At 38.0% G+C, this 17,597-nt stretch overlaps 3 protein-coding genes across 5 annotated transcripts in view; all 3 read right to left on the bottom strand.

The window, feature by feature from the left end:
- Positions 1-17,597, bottom strand: part of LOC138948792 (folylpolyglutamate synthase, mitochondrial-like) — a 324,370-nt gene that overhangs the window by 90,539 nt on the left and 216,234 nt on the right. The gene's annotated exons all lie outside the window — the stretch shown is intronic.
- On the bottom strand, positions 2,244-16,921 carry LOC138947947 (delta-like protein D). The gene is made up of 6 exons (XM_070319472.1): positions 16,912-16,921; positions 16,473-16,586; positions 11,629-11,742; positions 9,236-9,437; positions 6,303-6,433; positions 2,244-5,720 (listed from the first exon to the last, which is right to left on the bottom strand). The coding sequence occupies exons 1-5, from the start codon at positions 16,919-16,921 to the stop codon at positions 6,304-6,306; spliced, it is 570 nt and encodes a 189-aa protein (XP_070175573.1). The 3' UTR covers positions 2,244-5,720; position 6,303.
- Positions 16,915-17,597, bottom strand: part of LOC138948791 (fibropellin-1-like) — a 334,700-nt gene continuing 334,017 nt past the window's right edge. The window contains exon 20 of one of the 2 annotated variants that reach the window (XM_070320405.1): positions 16,915-17,184. In XM_070320405.1, coding sequence (XP_070176506.1) covers positions 17,033-17,184 — 152 coding nt within the window. In that variant the 3' untranslated portion in view covers positions 16,915-17,032. The remainder of the gene's footprint in view (positions 17,185-17,597) is intronic. The other variant, XM_070320406.1, reaches the window with a different exon arrangement.

The raw sequence follows: 17,597 nt of genomic DNA, 5'->3' as shown, positions 1-17,597 counted from the left end.
AAAGAGCGGGAAAGAAGAAAGAGCGACTTTTCTAGTGGTATATAACATGAAGGGGTTCTGCAAGGGTTTAGGTGTGTTCATTGCGACTAAAATGAGGCAATTAACGCTAATTCCAGGGAGCTTTTGAAACAATACACAACACAAAAGTCTTTATTTTACCATCAAATATCATTTTTCAAAATGTTTCCTTTACTGGCATGATAGTTTGAACCATGTAGAATCTGTTTTTACCAAAAAGTGAAAATCACCCAGATTGACCCTCCCGACCCTTTCTCAGCCTTAGCGCAAGAGAGGGCGGGGCGACTTAGCACTGAAATTGCCGCGGCTAGTCACATTTACATTATCTTCAGCATCCCCATGACAAGCGGCCCCTGGACCCCTGGACCCCCGGCCCCAATTTCAACCCCCCCCCCCCCCTCCATTATCAATCAATCAATCAATGACGCTTATATCGCGCATATTCCGTGGGTACAGTTCTAGGCGCTCTGCAGTGATGCCGTGTGAGATGAAATTTTATACGGCCAGTAGATTGCAGCCATTTCGGCGCATATTTACCTTTCACGGCCTATTATTCCAAGTCACACGGGTATAGGTAGACAATTATTAACTGTGCCTAAGCAATTTTGCCAGGAAAGACCCTTTTGTCAATCGTGGGATCTTTAACGTGCACACCCAATGTAGTGTACACGGGGGGGAGGGTTCGGACACCGAAGAGAGTCTGCACACAAAGTTGACTCTGAAATAAATTTCCGCCGAACCTGGGATCGAACTCACGCTGACAGCGGCCAACTGAATACAAATCCAGCGCGCTACCAACTGAGCTATATCCCCGTTGATCCGCCCCTGTATACGCTTAGGTATTACAAAATAAATGAATCAAATCGGCGACGAGGGTTGTTGCTGACGGCATGGTGAAACGTTTCGGTAAGTGTGTTGATGCTAATTAAGTTGTTGTTGTTGTTTCACGGTTGAACTATTAGTAGGTTGAAGACAATGCGCAAAGCGTTCTTTATTTTCTCGATATGTTAGTACACTGTCTGGTTCTGTTGAGAGTAAGGTGTATTTGACTTGTCCAAGCGGAAGAACGAAATCTTCGTCAAAACACAAATCGACCTTCACCACAAAATAGTCAGCGAAGGTCAATGAATGACATTTTAATCTGCTACTATGGAGAGAACTAAAACGTGTAGATGCAATAAAGTATAGTTTGACGAATCTACTAGTATTTGTTTTTACTTCACTTTTACATGCCTAACTCTTATCTACAAAAACGAATATGGAGGCTGTATCTGCTCGAACAAGCTACTCATGTTCACCTTGTGTTGATCAATTCAGACGAGAAGGTGAACACTCTCGTTTTAAGCCAACAAAACCCAGGCCAAAGATCAGACCATGAGAAAACTAATGATTTTATCGAGTTAATAATGTATGTATACACAAACAATCCTTCCACGGTAAACATTTCGACCCACCATCTAAGATCGTGTCAGCCTAGGCTTTTACTCGGGATAAGACTTAGTCCACTTAGTCACATACCAAAAAGGAGCAACTTGGGTTCTCATTGTGCACAGTTGAATTTTTGTTATGCATTAATTTCGTAAAAGACACTATTTTTTTAAAATTGTTGTCAAAGAGATTAATTCGTCAGAAAATTCCAACTTACCACAGAAAAAAATCAGGATGTTGCTTTTTAGCATGTGTCCAAGTTGAGAAATGGTCTTATCCATCACAAAAGTCTAGCCAGATCTTCACGAGGATGGTGCCTTTAAAAAAAAAACCACAAAAAAACCCCGGCTAAAGCGCTCCAAAGATAAGTCGATCCAGAAACTGTTTTTGTCTTGAATTTATGGAGGTGCAAGTAAACAGCCTTAATACAAGACAATTGCTATGTTATATTTAATCGATCTATTCAGACTAAAAGGTCTTTAAAACTGGTGTAAAGTTCTCGTCTGAAAATAACGTATACTTTTAATTTGACCCTCAGCCAGAAACAAGGGCGCGCATTGCTCTTTATCTTAACAGCATCGTGATGAAAGTGGATGTAGACAGATTCATCGATACACAGACATGAAACAGACAGACAGACGGACAGACAGGTAGACAGACAGACAGACAGACTGACGGACATACCGACAGACAGACATACACGCAGACAGACAAGCAGGCCGAAAGACAAACAGACAGACAGACAGACAGGCAGGCGGGCAAACGGGCAGCCTGAAAGACAAACAGACGAAATCGAATCCGATGTGTGATATATTTTATTTTGACACAAGATAAGAATAACAGGCAGAGCAACAGTGAAATGTAAGGTAAAAAGCTCGTATTGTTTTTATTTGCTTCATTTTTTTCCTGACAGAATAAATTGCTAATAGTAAACACTTTTCTGCATGTTGGTTTTCTGTGTACTTTTTCGTGTTTTCTCAACGAATAAAATTGATTTCGTTTTATTTAATGTTTCATCTCTGATCACATTTTGCTTTTCATGTTCTACTTGCAGTACCCTTCTTTGAGCACACATGTGTCTCTGGGGATCTCCTATAATAAAAACTCGACAATATGATGGTTCTATAATTCAACATCGATTCATCGAATAGAACAAAATAAACAGTACTGCACGCAGTAAATGTCAATGAAACCAATCTTCTTCTTCTTCTTCTTCTTCTGCGTTCGTGGGCTGAAACTCCCACGTACACTCATGTTTTTGTACGTGTATGACCGTGTTTACCCCACCATTTTGGCAGCCATTCGCCGCTTTCGGAGGAATGAAACCAATCAATTGATCAAGGTTGGAAGATTGAGGCTACTTATCGTAATTGAACTCGTTCGTTTTGGTCAAGACAAACGTAAAGAAAAGTTTGTTAAATCTTCTGGAACGGAGAATGACGACTACCATGACTTGGGCAGAGAAAAAGAGAAAGAAAAAATTCGTGTGAAGCGATATAAAAACACTTAGTAAATCTGTAGGCATCAAACAGAAAGATCAACCTCAAAAACCAGTCATCGGCGAGATTACATTCAGATAAATCTCGGCTTACCATACCCGAAGACCGAGTCGGGTCACGTTCGTCTCCGCGAAGCAAGCAAACAATATACTAAACCTGTTTTCTTTCATTCTTAGCGCGTTTTTAAAGTAAACATAACATATCTATACATTTGTGAATTCAGGAGAAAAAGGAGGAAAAGTTAATTTAAAATAAGAAATTCCAATAAATGAATCATTCCAGTTTATTGGCAGTTTTAACATGCAGCAATCAGCACAGACATACAGCTCACACGAAAGAGCCAAGGAAAAAGAAATAGAAAGAGTGAGTGAAAGAGTCTGAGAGCAATAGAATTATGAGAACATAAAAAAACAACCTATACATAAATTACTACAACTGTACATGACTCGCACGTAGCTAAGAACCCGACAAGCGAGCAAGCGAGATAGCTGCTCGCATGGCCATGGCGGCCACAGAGATATATCATATAGTCTATATCTCTATGGTGGAGGCCCCGGCATTCGCTTTGCGAGCATCCTTTTCACTTGCACGGTCTAAGCGACTGACGATAGCGACAAGGATTACTGATATTTGAGTCTCATCAAAACATTATTTACAAACTTAATTTTTAATGGTAAATTCATGGTTTAACAACATGCTTTTGCACATCTGAGCAATTGAAATAATGCGAATAGTTTTCTTCATAATTATTATGATTATCATTTGTGTACCACAGAGGACGTCTGTAACCAATTCTTGTTTGCGATGGAATTTTCGGATTTAATTCGATACATGGATGCTTCCAAGTTTGCTCTGTTAAGCTTGCTCTTAATATCGAATGTAACTTCTGCTGGACAGCAGCAAAGTAGTCATCCGTCTCAGCGTACTGTTTATGGTAAGTGTAGCTGCAGAGCAGAGAAAGTGAAGAGAGAGTGTGCGGAGAAAGAGGAGAGAAACATACATATACAAATGAAAACAAACCAGTGAATTCAGTGTTACGATTGCAGCTCTTGGCCACTCTGGTTACATTCATTTTACTTTACCTGTATTTGTTCATTTTGTTTGTTTGTTTGTTTGTTTGTTTGCTTAACGCCCAGCCGACCACGAAGGGCCATATCAGGGCGGTGCTGCTTTGACATATAACGTGCGCCACACACAAGACAGAAGTCGCAGCACAGACTTCATGTCTCACCCAGTCACATTATTCTGACACCGGACCAACCAGTCCTAGCACGCCAGGCGGAGCAGCCACTAGATTGCCAATTTTAAAGTCTTAGGTATGACCCGGCCGGGGTTCGAACCCACGACCTCCCGATCACGGGGCGGACGCCTTACCACTAGGCCAACCGTGCCGGTTATTTGTTTATATAATGTATCATTTATTTACATACATACAGTAGTGATAACAAAAACAATGTTGATAATTTCCCTTGAAGTGATAAAAATAGAGAATACAAAGTTATACAATAGAGATGCCAATTACAATGTTGATTATCTCCCTTGAAGTAATAGAAATATAGAATAAAAAGATAAGTAAAGGTGAATGGAAAATAGGGTCGTTTTGGGGGCTGCATCGCCTTTTAATGTGCTTTTGCTAACTCGCTGACCCTGCACCTGTCCCTAGCTCTTATGTGGCTACAAAAACCAGTTTATGCAGGGTTTTTTGGTATGGCTTTCTGTTGTCCATGGCATTCTTGAAGTGTTTCCAGTTTTGGTCATCAAGGTTCTAGCGAGATGATGTAATTCATTTCAGCACAGCATTTACACCACTTGCTGCTGCAGATACGCGTACAATTAGTATGAATATTATGGAGACAGATACCTTTCGATGCTTTTACCTCCCTTTCTTTGAAAGGTTCCGCCTGTTGAATTGAATCCGCATTGTTTTACAATGTTTAGATAAGATGTGATGGTTTAAATTTTTGTCGACGACAAGAGCTGTATTTTTGCTTGTCAAACGCATTTTCTCCCAAACTGGGCTAAGGCAAAAAAAAAAAATTGTCTGTTTAGGGTAACATGACCAAAAAAAGTAGGGTCGGTAGGTAGGTAGGGTTTTTTTTTTTTTTTTTTGTTTTTTTTGTAAATGCTATGTTGGTTGAACATTCACTTCTTATATTTGATGAATACATGTTTCAAAACTAACGTATAAATAAAACAGAGAGAAAGGGAGAGAAAGAAACGCCAAATGTCTCTTTTTAGCATTTTTACCTCTTTTTTTTTCTTGTTTTTTTTTAAATCAAAAAAAAGTTTTTGGGTCGGCGCCAAATCGATAGGGTCGGTCGGGTTACCCTAAACAGACAATTTTTTTTTCTTGGCCTAATCGAATATCACATCGACCTATTCTTGTAATAAGAAATTGTGTGTCACCCACTTTAAGATTTTATAACTTGTTGACGCCATCAAAGCATTCAAAATGCCCAAAGAGGGCTCATCTAAAGAACATTACTTGCCATAAGGACGGTCACACTGTCTTAACCACAAAAAAAGTGCTACTAGCATTTCAAGTCGGACATTCGGTATCGTGCTGGCACGCTTGTAGGTCAGTTTAGAGCAGGTTCATGTTGAATGCGTTAGGTGAAAAATTCATATATGTACATGTGTGATGTGCCTGACATACAGCCAGTCTGTACACTTTGGGCGGTTAGTGCGGCGAACTCTTGCTACCAATCGTAAAATCTGCATGCATCTATGTTCAGGCTCCGAGTATCTGCTCTTCAAGTAGTAGACTGACATTTCCTGGAACGAACAATTCAGAAGAGTTTGATTATTCCGGTAATACTTTTGGACAAATACAACGCTTCTTTTGAGCAATCGATAGCTTCAAAATTGTTCTAATTGAATATTGTAGCAAAAGAAACTTCAGTTGTGAAAACAAAACTGTTCACGTTGTACCTTGGTTTTCATACTAAATAAGTGGCGTGCTCCATTTTCTCAAACCAAAATAAAAAGGCTTGTACACAGACAACTCATGGACACAGTTCACACAAATAAATGCAGTAAGTTGCATACATGTTTAAGTGAGTCAACTTTATGACTAAATTGAGTTAAAATCGTTTAAATCATACCAAGTGACCAAATGTTGCGAGGAACTGATCATGTACATGGTATACTACACAGTAAACGCCCGTCTCCCACTTTATTGCAAAATTGATTGGGCAGGCGCTTACTTTGCTACTCATTCAATTACTGCTACTGCTACCATATAATACACTTAATTCTACTCAAACTTCACGGAATATCATCAAAACTTCTGTGTTGATCGATGAGAGAGCATTCTTCGATTTGTAAATACATTCGTAATAGGACTGTACCCGTTACCTCAGGGGCGGAAGGAAGCGACGTAGGACGCAGAGAAGCCTGTACCAGAAACGCTTTCGTCGGATGTGAACCTGACTGTGACCGTGTTGCTGGAAGATGTCACCGTTCCGGGCCCTTTCTGTCCACAGTATCTGATGACATTAAACAATCGTTTGACATTGCTTCTTCCTGTTTAGATCGGATAAAATTACCTGCTAGCGGCAAAGAAGCAGAGCGTGAGACATCAACAACTTCAGTCGGTTTTATTTGCCGCATTCAAATTCAAGAAGAATTAAAGGCACAGTCAGCCTCCCGTAAACCATCACAGATACTGTCAGGGTTTTACACACAGTACAAACACCCATTCATTTGAACACTCACCGCTTGAGAACATCCTAGGTGCCCTCCGTAAAGAGCAAGCAATTGTCAAAGAATGTATTTTTGCGTGGTTTATCTTACCCCTAAGCGATTGTGAACCCTTGTGATCCTGTTTCCTTTGTTTCAGTCGTCAGTTTGTGATTTCAATGTGACTCGCTGTAAGCTTATCTGCAATAGCACGTTATTGTGTACCTCTGAATCTAAAACACAACAAACGGCTGCGAGTCACACGAACTAGAGCGGTGGAGGTTGACCGTTCAGAGGAACTGGCGCTATGTTGAACCGTCGTCTGCTACAAGAAAGACATTTTGCGTGACACGTTTCCGGGCTTTTCTTTTTTCAAACTTTCAAAACTTCGAATTGTACTGATCTTGTCTTGATGAAAAAAGAATTCTGTTTGTGTAACAAGCTTTCAATGTATAATTTAGATTTTAAAAGTTAGGTCCAGCACCAAAACGAAGCGCCTGAGTGTCCGTTCGGATAGTCCACGAAAATAAATTCTTTGAAAATGTCTCACTCTCGACAGAAAGCAGCCAGGATGTTCCCGTTCGGTGAGCGTTCAAATGGAAGTATGCTTGCACTGTATGTAGAGGCTCGGGGAGCTCAGTGATGGTTTACGGGAGGCTTACTGTGCCGTTAAGCTATCAGACAGTCGCCTCTTTCAGGTTTTTGACGATGTTTTTAGCTTCGAGTGGTGCTGTCAAATACTGCAGGTAAAACAAATAAAACACATAAACAGCATATATATTTTTCTGTGAGTTTTCGACAGGAGCGTTGACAACCAACAAATCCAGGTGGTTGTCAACGCTCCTGTCGAAAGCTCACAGAAAAAGTCCCAACTTTTGACAGCACACATTTTACATTCAGTATCGTGGTCAAGTTTTGTAGGTAAACTGCATAGATGTAGCTCTCTCAATCAAAGTAATTTGGTGTAATGAATAACACATTTTTATGAAAGTCATAGACTGATTGATGTTTGGGTTGTTATTGTTAATGGAGTTTTGTCATGTGTTTCTATGGATTCAGAGACTGAAAAAGGTACGAGAGAGCAATGTGGCGATGTTCTGACTTTTGAGTTGACCCCTACGGTGTTCTGACGTCTTCCACATCAACACACAATGCCGAATTATTCTGACTCATACACACTTTGAAGGCAAAATAAACAAGGTTTTAGGTGATTATCTTTGTTTTATGATTTTTTAATTAAAACAACGTCACCCAGCAAAACACGCTGTGTACGATCTCTTGCTGAAGGGCCGGCATATATTGTTACCAACCTGAAAGCGACTTCGACGAGGATATCGAGTCAAAAGGCACTGAGTGATTCAAGACTTTCGAACAAAATAATGGTATATCTATTTCAACAGCAATATCGGTATCAAATTAAAAATAGTCAGCAACAAAAGAGAAATAAGAATTAAATGTGGGGTTTCTTGTTTGTGCATTTGTCTTTCACACAAAACCAGCGTTTCATGCACGGACGAGAATTAGCTTTGCGCAGTAACTAACGTAGTGTTATGAAGCCCGAAGAAGGTCTTTGGGAGTGGAAAACAAGTACCAGCAGAGTAATATAACAAATCGCGTAAGGCGAAATTACTACATTAAGTCAAGCTGTGGAACTCACAGAATGAAATTGAACGTAGTCCGCCGCTAGTGCAAAAGGCAGTGACAGTGACGAGCCTGTTTGGCGCGGTAGCGGTTGCACTGTGCTTCATAGCACGCTTTACTGTACCTCTCTTCGTTTTAACTTTCTGAGCGTGTTTTAATCCAAACATATCATATCTATATGTTTTTGGAATCAGAAATCGACCAGGAATAAGATGAAAATGTTTTTAAATTGATTTCAAAAATTTAATTTTGATCATAATTTTTATATTTTTAATTTTCAGAGCTTGTTTTTAATCCAAATATAATATATTTATATGTTTTTGGAATCAGAAAATGATGAAGAATAAGATGATCGTTTTTTATATATATATATTTTTTTACAATTTTCAGATTTTTAATGACCAAAGTCATTAATTAATTTTTAAGCCACCAAGCTGAAATGCAATACCGAAGTCCGGCCTTTGTCGAAGATTGCTTGGCCAAAATTTCAATCAATTTGATTGAAAAATGAGGGTGTGACAGTGCCGCCTCAACTTTTTACAAAAAGCCGGATATGACGTCATCAAAGACATTTATCGAAAAAAAGAAAAAAACCATCCGGGGATATCATACCCAGAAACTCTCATGTCAAATTTCATAAAGGTCGGTCCAGTAGTTTACTCTGAATCGCTCTACACACACACACACGCACACAGAGACACACATACACCACGACCCTCGTCTCGATTCCCCCCTCTATGTTAAAACATTTAGTCAAAACTTGACTAAATGTAAAAAAGTGATTTTGTTGTACAAAAAACAACCCAAAATGGGATACAAAAAAAAGTAACACGCTTCGTCCAAGATGGCTAAGAAGTTTTTCCTGGGGACCATTTTCGGGTATTCCCAAGTCTCCACGTAAAAATGGTCACTGGGGAAAATGACTCAGTTTTCCTGGACTCGGAAGTGTGTAACCTGTTTGTACGCACCCGCCAAGGTCCGTGGTGCCCTCCAAAATGTCCACGCAGTCGAAACTAGCTTCCAAACTAAAGTTGCTAAACGTCAGCTGAATCACGTAGTTACTCTGTACTGTAATCTGCCATGTGCAGTCCATGTCATTTTGGTACTGGTTGGGGTGGTTCGGGGATGTGAAAGTACCGCTCTGCCCATTCAGCAGTACTGTGGAACACACTGTTAACAGAGAACGTTTTAAATTAAAGATTGTATAAGATGTTTTATATATAAAGGAGCTAATAGAATACCCTGATGAAGGCCACGAGGCCGAAATATTGGTGAAAACGTGAAGGCTTGTTTTGTTTATTTTTTCCTTATTTGTTTGTGTGTATATATATTGCTCAACATTCTGTTGCAGTTAAATAATCAAGCACGATGAGCTGCAATCTGTTGTGAGGTATGGAAATATATCTTGTCTTTCCTTGACTGGTCAACGCCAAACGTCCTTGGGCAACAAATACAACGGACAGCATAACAAGACCATGTTCTTTCGACACGAATTAATTAGTACCGGAAAGTACCCAAACCCCTATCAATTTATCTGAATTAAGTCTGATTAACTACATTTATATTTTGTTGTATATATGGCAAATACATATTTTGTTCAAAAACAAAAAACAAAAATTAAACTACATCTCCTATCTCACCCCTTCCAAACAACCTACAATAGTGTAGTAATAGTTCTTGTTACACCCCCGGTATAGGGGTGTGTATAGGTTTCGCTCGATGTGTTTGTTTGTTTGTTTGTTTGTGTTCGCATATAGATCTCAAGAATGAACGGACCGATCGTCACCAAACTTCCTGAGACGGTCCTTACAAAAATTGGGACCAGTCAAACACACGGTTAGGGAGTTATTGGTGGATTAAAATTATACAAGGACTTATAGAGGAACATATTAATGGTCAAAGGGAAATAACCATTCTCACTGCCACCAACTGAGAAGGTTATTTCCCTTTGACGGGGGTGTTTTTCCTACCTCGGAGGAATTTCTTGTTATATAATGGAGGCAGGTCTCAGCTGACCAGAAATTTGGGACTAAGAAAACTTCCTTGTTGTTTGTCTTTACCTTTGTCTGCGCTTTTTATTATATTTAGTCAAGTTTTGACTAAATATTTTAACATCGAGGGGGAATCGAAACGAGGGTCGTGGTGTATGTGTGTGTGTATGTGTGTGTGTGTGTGCGTGCGTGTAGAGCGATTCAGACCAAACTACTGGACCGATCTTTATGAAATTTGACATGAGAGTTCCTGGGATTGATATCCCCATACGTTTTTTTCATTTTTTTGATAAATGTCTTTGATGACGTCATATCCGGCTTTTCGTGAAAGTTGAGGCGGCACTGTCACGCCCTCATTTTTCAACCAAATTGGTTGAAATTTTGGTCAAGTAATCTTCGACGAAGCCCGGGGTTCGGTATTGCATTTCAGCTTGGTGGCTTAAAAATTAATTAATGACTTTGGTCATTAAAAATCTGAAAATTGTAAAAAAAAATAAAAATTTATAAAACGATCCAAATTTACGTTTATCTTATTCTCCATCATTTGCTGATTCCAAAAACATATAAATATGTTATATTCGGATTAAAAACAAGCTCTGAAAATTAAATATATAAAAATTATTATCAAAATTAAATTGTCCAAATCAATTTAAAAACACTTTCATCTTATTCCTTGTCGGTTCCTGATTCCAAAAACATATAGATATGATATGTTTGGATTAAAAACACGCTCAGAAAGTTAAAACAAAGAGAGGTACAGAAAAGCGTGCTATCCTTCTTAGCGCAACTACTACCCCGCTCTTCTTGTCAATTTCACTGTCTTTGCCATGAGCGGTGGACTGACGATGCTACGAGTATACGGTCTTGCTGAAAAATGGCAGCTACTTGACTAAATATTGTATTTTCGCCTTACGCGACTTGTTCTTTATTGCATTTACCATTTGTGGCTATTATGTATTCGAATTGCTACTAGTTTGACAGGAATCAAAAAGGCATATGATTGTGTTTACAGAGACGTTGCTCTACCACCTGAAGTCATAATGAAAAAGCTGCAAGGTAGTTTTCATGTCGTAGTTTTGAGGTTAATCAGTCCATAAGTAACTACTTAAAGCACATCCAGTAGACTACATCAAACAGATAATTGAAGAATGTTCTAGTACATGTATGCTATTCTTATATCTGGCAAATAATGTGTTCTTCAAAGTCCATGGTTATTGTTGGTGGCCCGCATATGATATATCAAATCTTTGACACACACACATAGGGTCCAATGCAGTATCAGCAATGTTTTCAGGCCTGTAAAGCGATTTGATTTGATTTGGGAGGGAAACCATGGGCTTCTGCAATGAGCTGTCCATTATTTGTTTTACCTGATTCACAATGAATTCCAAAGTTGTTGTTCAGACAGTTGCACCAATAGGAATTGACCTGATCTACACAGCTCCCTCCGTTCTGACAGGGATCACAGGCGCACTCATCCACATCTGCAAAGAGTATATATTGAACAATAAGTGTCGACATTAATTAGTCCTGATCACGTCGACAAATTACAAACTGTTGCATTGAAACGTCTAAGTATTGATACAGAAGAACATCTAAATGGAAATTGTAAAGTTATCATGTACTTAACATGATTTAAAAGAAAGCAAATGTAAACTGCAGTTGACGTGCTACACATTTTGACATTATAATTTTGCAGTGAAAGAGCCGCTGTTCGGTTTAACATTTTACCTCTCTGGTCTTTCACTGGATATCACACTTTGGAAGCCTCTCTTCCGCCTTCTACTCGTCATATGATATCTCACCAATATTCAACTGGCTAGTGTGGTAACCACCAGCAAAAAACATTATATATATAGCCAAATACTTCTTCTTCTGCGTTCGTGGCTGAAACTCCCACGTACACTCGTGGTGTTTTTTGCGTGTAAGACCGTTTTTACCCCGCCAACTTAGGCGGCCATACGCCGCGTTCGGAGGAAGCATGCTGGGTATTTTTGTGTTTCTATAACCCAAAGAACTCTGACATGGATTACAAGATGATCTTTTCTGTGCGCACTTGGTCTTGTGCTTGCGTGTACACTGACACGATGGGGTATAAGGCACTAGCAGGTTTGCAAATAGGTTGACCTGGGAGATCGGAAAAATCGCTAACCTTAACCCCACAGGCGCGGCCGGGATTCGAACCCACGACCTTCCGCTTTGGAGGCCGGTAACTTACCACCAAGCCATTGCGTCCGTCGAACTGAATACAATAGTATGTCTTGCGAGTTCCTTCATCATTATTATGTAGTCAGAATTAACTAACAACATCAGGCTGCCCTACCCATTACCTAACCTGTTTCACAGCGGATTCCAGTGTAGCCAGCCTGACAGTTGCACGTGTAGGCATTGACCTCATCTACACAGCTGTGTGTATGTGTGTGTGTCTGTCGGTGTGTGAGTGTCTGTCGGTGTGTGTGTGTGTATATGTGTGTGTGTGTGTATGTGTGCGAGTGTATATATATATATATTTGTCAGATGAGGGTAGTCTCCCATGCCAACAGAAGCTACCATTCAGAGAGTGGTTTGCTTCTTAGTTGGATACCATGGGTTGACAACTCTCGCCATCAGTACCACCTGGCCACTGATGAGACACAATAGTGTCGAAACACGTGTCTGGTCTAGGTACAAATACAATGGTTCTCCTCAGGACTAGATTACCTTGCGATACGTCCCCCACAAGGGGACTTTGCTCTGTAAATCTCGGTCCCCCTTGAGGAGGGTCTGATGCTCCCAATAGGCTGTCTGTGAAGGGATACTTATTTCTCTCTCTATCTCTGCTAAGAGATTTTAACAAATCTCGGAAGAAAGTCTCTGCTGACTTTCAATTGTTTCTTTCACAATTTCTGATGTTTTATATATATATATATATATATATATATATATATATATATATATATATATATATATATATATATATATATATATATATATATATATATATATATATGTGTGTGTGTGTGCGTGTGTGTATATGTGTGTCTATTGGTGTATTAGTGTGTGTGTGTCTGTGTGTGATTTTGAATGTTTGCGTGCGTGTGTGTGTGTGTGTGTGTGTGTGTGTGTGTGTGTGTGTGTGTGTGTGTGTGTGTGTGAGTGAGTGTGTGTGTGTGTGTTTTAGGATCTTTTATGTTCAAAGTTTGTCTTGTGCACACACTCTGGTAAACTTCATCTGTATTTCGTATAGTTAATTTCTGAGAACTCTTGATAAAAGCTGCCGTGTTTGCCATTGGCGTGAAAAAGAAGTGTACTCTTTTATTGGTCTAAAATTTGTATTCTGAAGTAGAATATTATAATCATTATTAAACAGATACACAAGACAATCAAAGATCAGAATCAGTAAGCGCACTGTGCACCGCAAGCAATTCTGCAAAATAAATTGATGTCACGGTGAACGTACATTTAATTTCCCTTTTTGTTGATGAGTTTGTGTTGTCATCATACACGTTTCTGGTTTTATTTGATGTGACAAAAACCATGTGAAAAGGTTGTCAGGAAGTCTAACATACATCACATCACACATTTTGGCAAAAATAGTCACTTCGCTGCACTAGCTGCTACGACAACTGTATTGCTGACGAATTATGAAGTATAGTTTCAGTGCATTTTGTGTGTGTGAAATGCAAAATTAAATCCAATAACCTTATCAACTTACTTCAAAGAGTATTAATGTAAGAGGTTCCTGACTTGTTAGTTACTATGCGCTATACATCTTCTTTAAATTTGGTTCACAAACTGAAATGTTTCATCTGTTTTGGTGTGTCAACTATCATGAGAATCTAGCAGCTCTGGAGACATTGACAAGGGAAACAATACGTGTGGCTTTTTAAAATTGTGAATCAAAAAACAAGACATGTAGGTTGTTGGAACGTTTGTTATATGACTCAACAATACATTCACATGTCAATAACAAACGTTCCAACAACCTACCTTTCTTGTTTTTTTATTCTGAATTTTGGAACGTTGGCAGTCTCTTTGTTTTTGGATTTAAAAATAATTGTATTTAATGCTGAAAGAAATTATCGGAAACTCTCTTAAAAAGTCAACTTGGAACCTGCTTATAAGAAAGTCGAGGGGAATTGTTTTGCGTTTTTATATCCAAGGTTTTCCATATCCAGAAACTTATATAAGGCAATTTCTTCCTCTTATCCGATGAAAAGAAAAGTAACCATATTTTTGTAAAAGCATTGTATTATATGCCCGCAGGCAGGCACGTGAATAAAAACAATCGCGTGAAGCAATATAAAAACATTTAGTAAATATGTCAGGCTGAAATTAAAAGATCAACATTAAAACCAGCCATCACCAAGACTAAATGTAGAAAGTATTGGCTAGCAGACGACCGAGACGGGTCACGCTCGGCTTCGCAAAGCAATGTCAACGTAGTACCTATTTTCTTTACTTGTTGCACAAATACGGGCTATAGCAGAAGTATACGAGATGTTTTGCTCCAGCATTATCACCTCATACATGTCCATAAAAGGGAATTCAATGTAAGGACATAAAGCCCCAAATTCTGTTGTGTATAATTATGATAGATCAGACCCGACACACTAGAGGCGCACTCGTCCACATCTGTAAAGTTAATATTTTAAACAAGGACTGTACAGATATCTATGTACTCCTTATCCCATTGAAATCATACATACACACTACATTTTAATGTCTAACTATTGACACACGTGAATGTACACATTAGCTGCTACTTTGTCCCTGTAATTCTAATCACATTTGCACTTAAGAGGTGATCATTTTTTTAAATAGAGATAAACAGACTGTCTGTGTCAGATTTAGCATACACGTGATCTTTTAATGATCATCGTTACAAAAAACATAAAGGTTTGTACAAAACCAAGGCCCTTCCCCAACCTTTTTAAAAATGTTTTTTTTATTTTTTTTTATTTCAATTTTTTCAGGCGAAGTTGACAAAAATGAAGATGAATAAGTACAGAATGTATGATATGATTAGACACAATAACATACATTGGCAGAGTAATTATACACAATGTAAAATACAAAACATGAAAATATTATTGGTTAAATAAATTGTTATACATTGCCCATTTTAGAGTAAAATTATGTTCCCTCATTTCAATTTGATGTACATATCGGTCAACTTTATATTGGTAATTAATATAATTACAAAATGCCACAAGGCGTGGTTTACATTTATTGAAACGACATTTGTACAGAAAATATTTGGCATGTAGCAACAAGAAATCAAAACCATCATCAGTTCTCGTTTTTTTATCGTAACCAAAAAGAACAAGTACTTTATTCATTCTCAGTCTTTGACAATGATCACATTGTGATTTTAACCACCTTTCAAAATCTTTCCAAAATAGTTGAACATGTTCACATGACCATAAGTAATGATAAATAGTATCTTTTTCCATATTGCAAAAAGTGCAATTGTTGTTTTCTACTATTCTCATTTCTTTTAGAATAGAATTCGTTACAAGTGTCCTGTATGTGATTTTCATCTGGAACCATTTTAAACGGATTTCTTTAATTTTATGTGTTTTGAAAAATATCTTATCCCAATCTATTTCATTCTCTAGCATTTGTTCCCATTTTTTGCATGGATTAGGTGTATCAATTTTTTGAACAAAAACATCATAAAACAGTCTAGATCCTTTAGGACTTCCTAGTGTCATACTGTACGCTTTACTGGAGGTATTCGGAAGTGAATTGTCAATGTCTATGTTTGAATCTTTTACGTATTTCTTGATAGCTGAAATGCAACTGTAATATTCAAGAAAGTTAACTGTTTGTATATCATATTTTTGTTTAAATTCTTCAACTGTGTAGAAAGTTCCTTCTTCATTTGTCAGATCTTTAACAAGAAGGATGTTATGTTTGGTCCATTGATTATAACAAAACGGATTATTTCCAATTTTGAATTTGTTGTTATTGACTTTTACTGTATTTTGCTCATGGTTAAGGTTTAGTATTAACTATGCTAGCAAGTTAATCACGAACGGATTGAAGTCTGCAGGAAATCTAGTCCCTCTTCAAATAATTATTGAAATTGTTGTTTCGCTCATATCAATAATGGCATCTTTGGCATTATACACATTTTTGAGAGTGTTCCTTGTATTGTATCGTACTGTCTCGATACGAACCGTCAGTGGGAATATAACCTTTTATTATCAACAATATCAAAGTGTCCTACCTGTTTCACAGTGAGTTCCAGTGTAGCCATCCTGACAGATGCACGTGTAGGCATTGACCTGATCTACACAGCTCCCTTCGTTTTGACAGGGACTAGAGGCGCACTCATTGATATCTGTAGAATTAATACATTTCAAAATAAGCGGAAGACTAAGGTGTGCCGGTATGATCTAACTTTAGTTACGTAAAGTTTAATTATGATCTATCTTGAAAAAAACACTTCATTGTTACCTTACTTTCTCTGGGTTTTTTGCAGACAGATGGTTATATTGTTTCACTTGCAAACTCAATTACATTTTTCCTCAAATAATCTTTCATGTTTTTATTTTATTTTCATTCTATTCAATTTTTGTTGTTGTTAAATTCAGTACGTTGTCCTGATAAAAAAAACACACACAAAATCAAACAAAACAGACACAGCAACTCGAACATTGCAATACCAACTGGCATTCTTCCATCATTTGAAAGAAAATATTTAAACGTTAATAAGATTCAGATCGGAAACAAAATATACAAGTGACTTCTTCTTTGTTATTACTAAATATAATGCAATTTGAACACTTAAGAATACATCATTATAAGGTTTCCCCTTGTACTACCTGTTTCACAGTGAGTTCCATTGTAGCCAGCCTGACAGTTGCACGTGTAGGAATTGACCTGATCCACACAGCTCCCTCCGTTCTGACAGGGACTAGAGGCGCACTCGTCCACATCTGAAAAGTTAATATTTTAAACAAGGACTGTAAAGATATATATGTACTCCTTATCCCATTAAAATCATACATACGCAATCCAGTTTAATGTTTAACTATTGACACGCGTGAATGTACACATTAGCTGCTACTTTGTCCTTGTGATTCTAATCATATTTGAACTCATAAGAGGTGATCATTTTTAGAAAATAGAGATAAACAGACTCTTTGTCTGTGTCAGGTTTAGCACACACGTGATCTTTTAATGATCATCGTTACAAAAAACATTTAAGTTTCCACAAAACCAAGGCCCTTCCCCACCCTTTTTTTTTTTTTAAATGTTTTTAAATAATTGACTTTTACAATATTTTGCTCATGGTTAAGGTTTAGTATTAACTATTCTAGCAAGATAATCACGAACGGATTGAAGTCTG

The sequence above is a fragment of the Littorina saxatilis genome, linkage group LG15 (genome assembly GCF_037325665.1).
Source record: "Littorina saxatilis isolate snail1 linkage group LG15, US_GU_Lsax_2.0, whole genome shotgun sequence".
Lineage (NCBI taxonomy): Eukaryota > Metazoa > Mollusca > Gastropoda > Littorinimorpha > Littorinidae > Littorina > Littorina saxatilis.
Note: the sequence above shows the minus strand (reverse complement) of the source record. Positions and strands in the feature narration are given on the sequence as shown.

Excerpts from the sequence above, each read along its gene's own strand:
- LOC138947947 (XM_070319472.1), bottom strand. Across the intron at positions 11,743-16,472 it reads TGGAACTCACTGTGAAACAG|ATGTGGATGAGTGCGCCTGT; the intron begins GTAGGACACTTT and ends TACTCTTTGCAG. Across the intron at positions 6,434-9,235 it reads GGCACCACGGACCTTGGCGG|ATACTGTGGACAGAAAGGGC; the intron begins GTGCGTACAAAC and ends TAATGTCATCAG.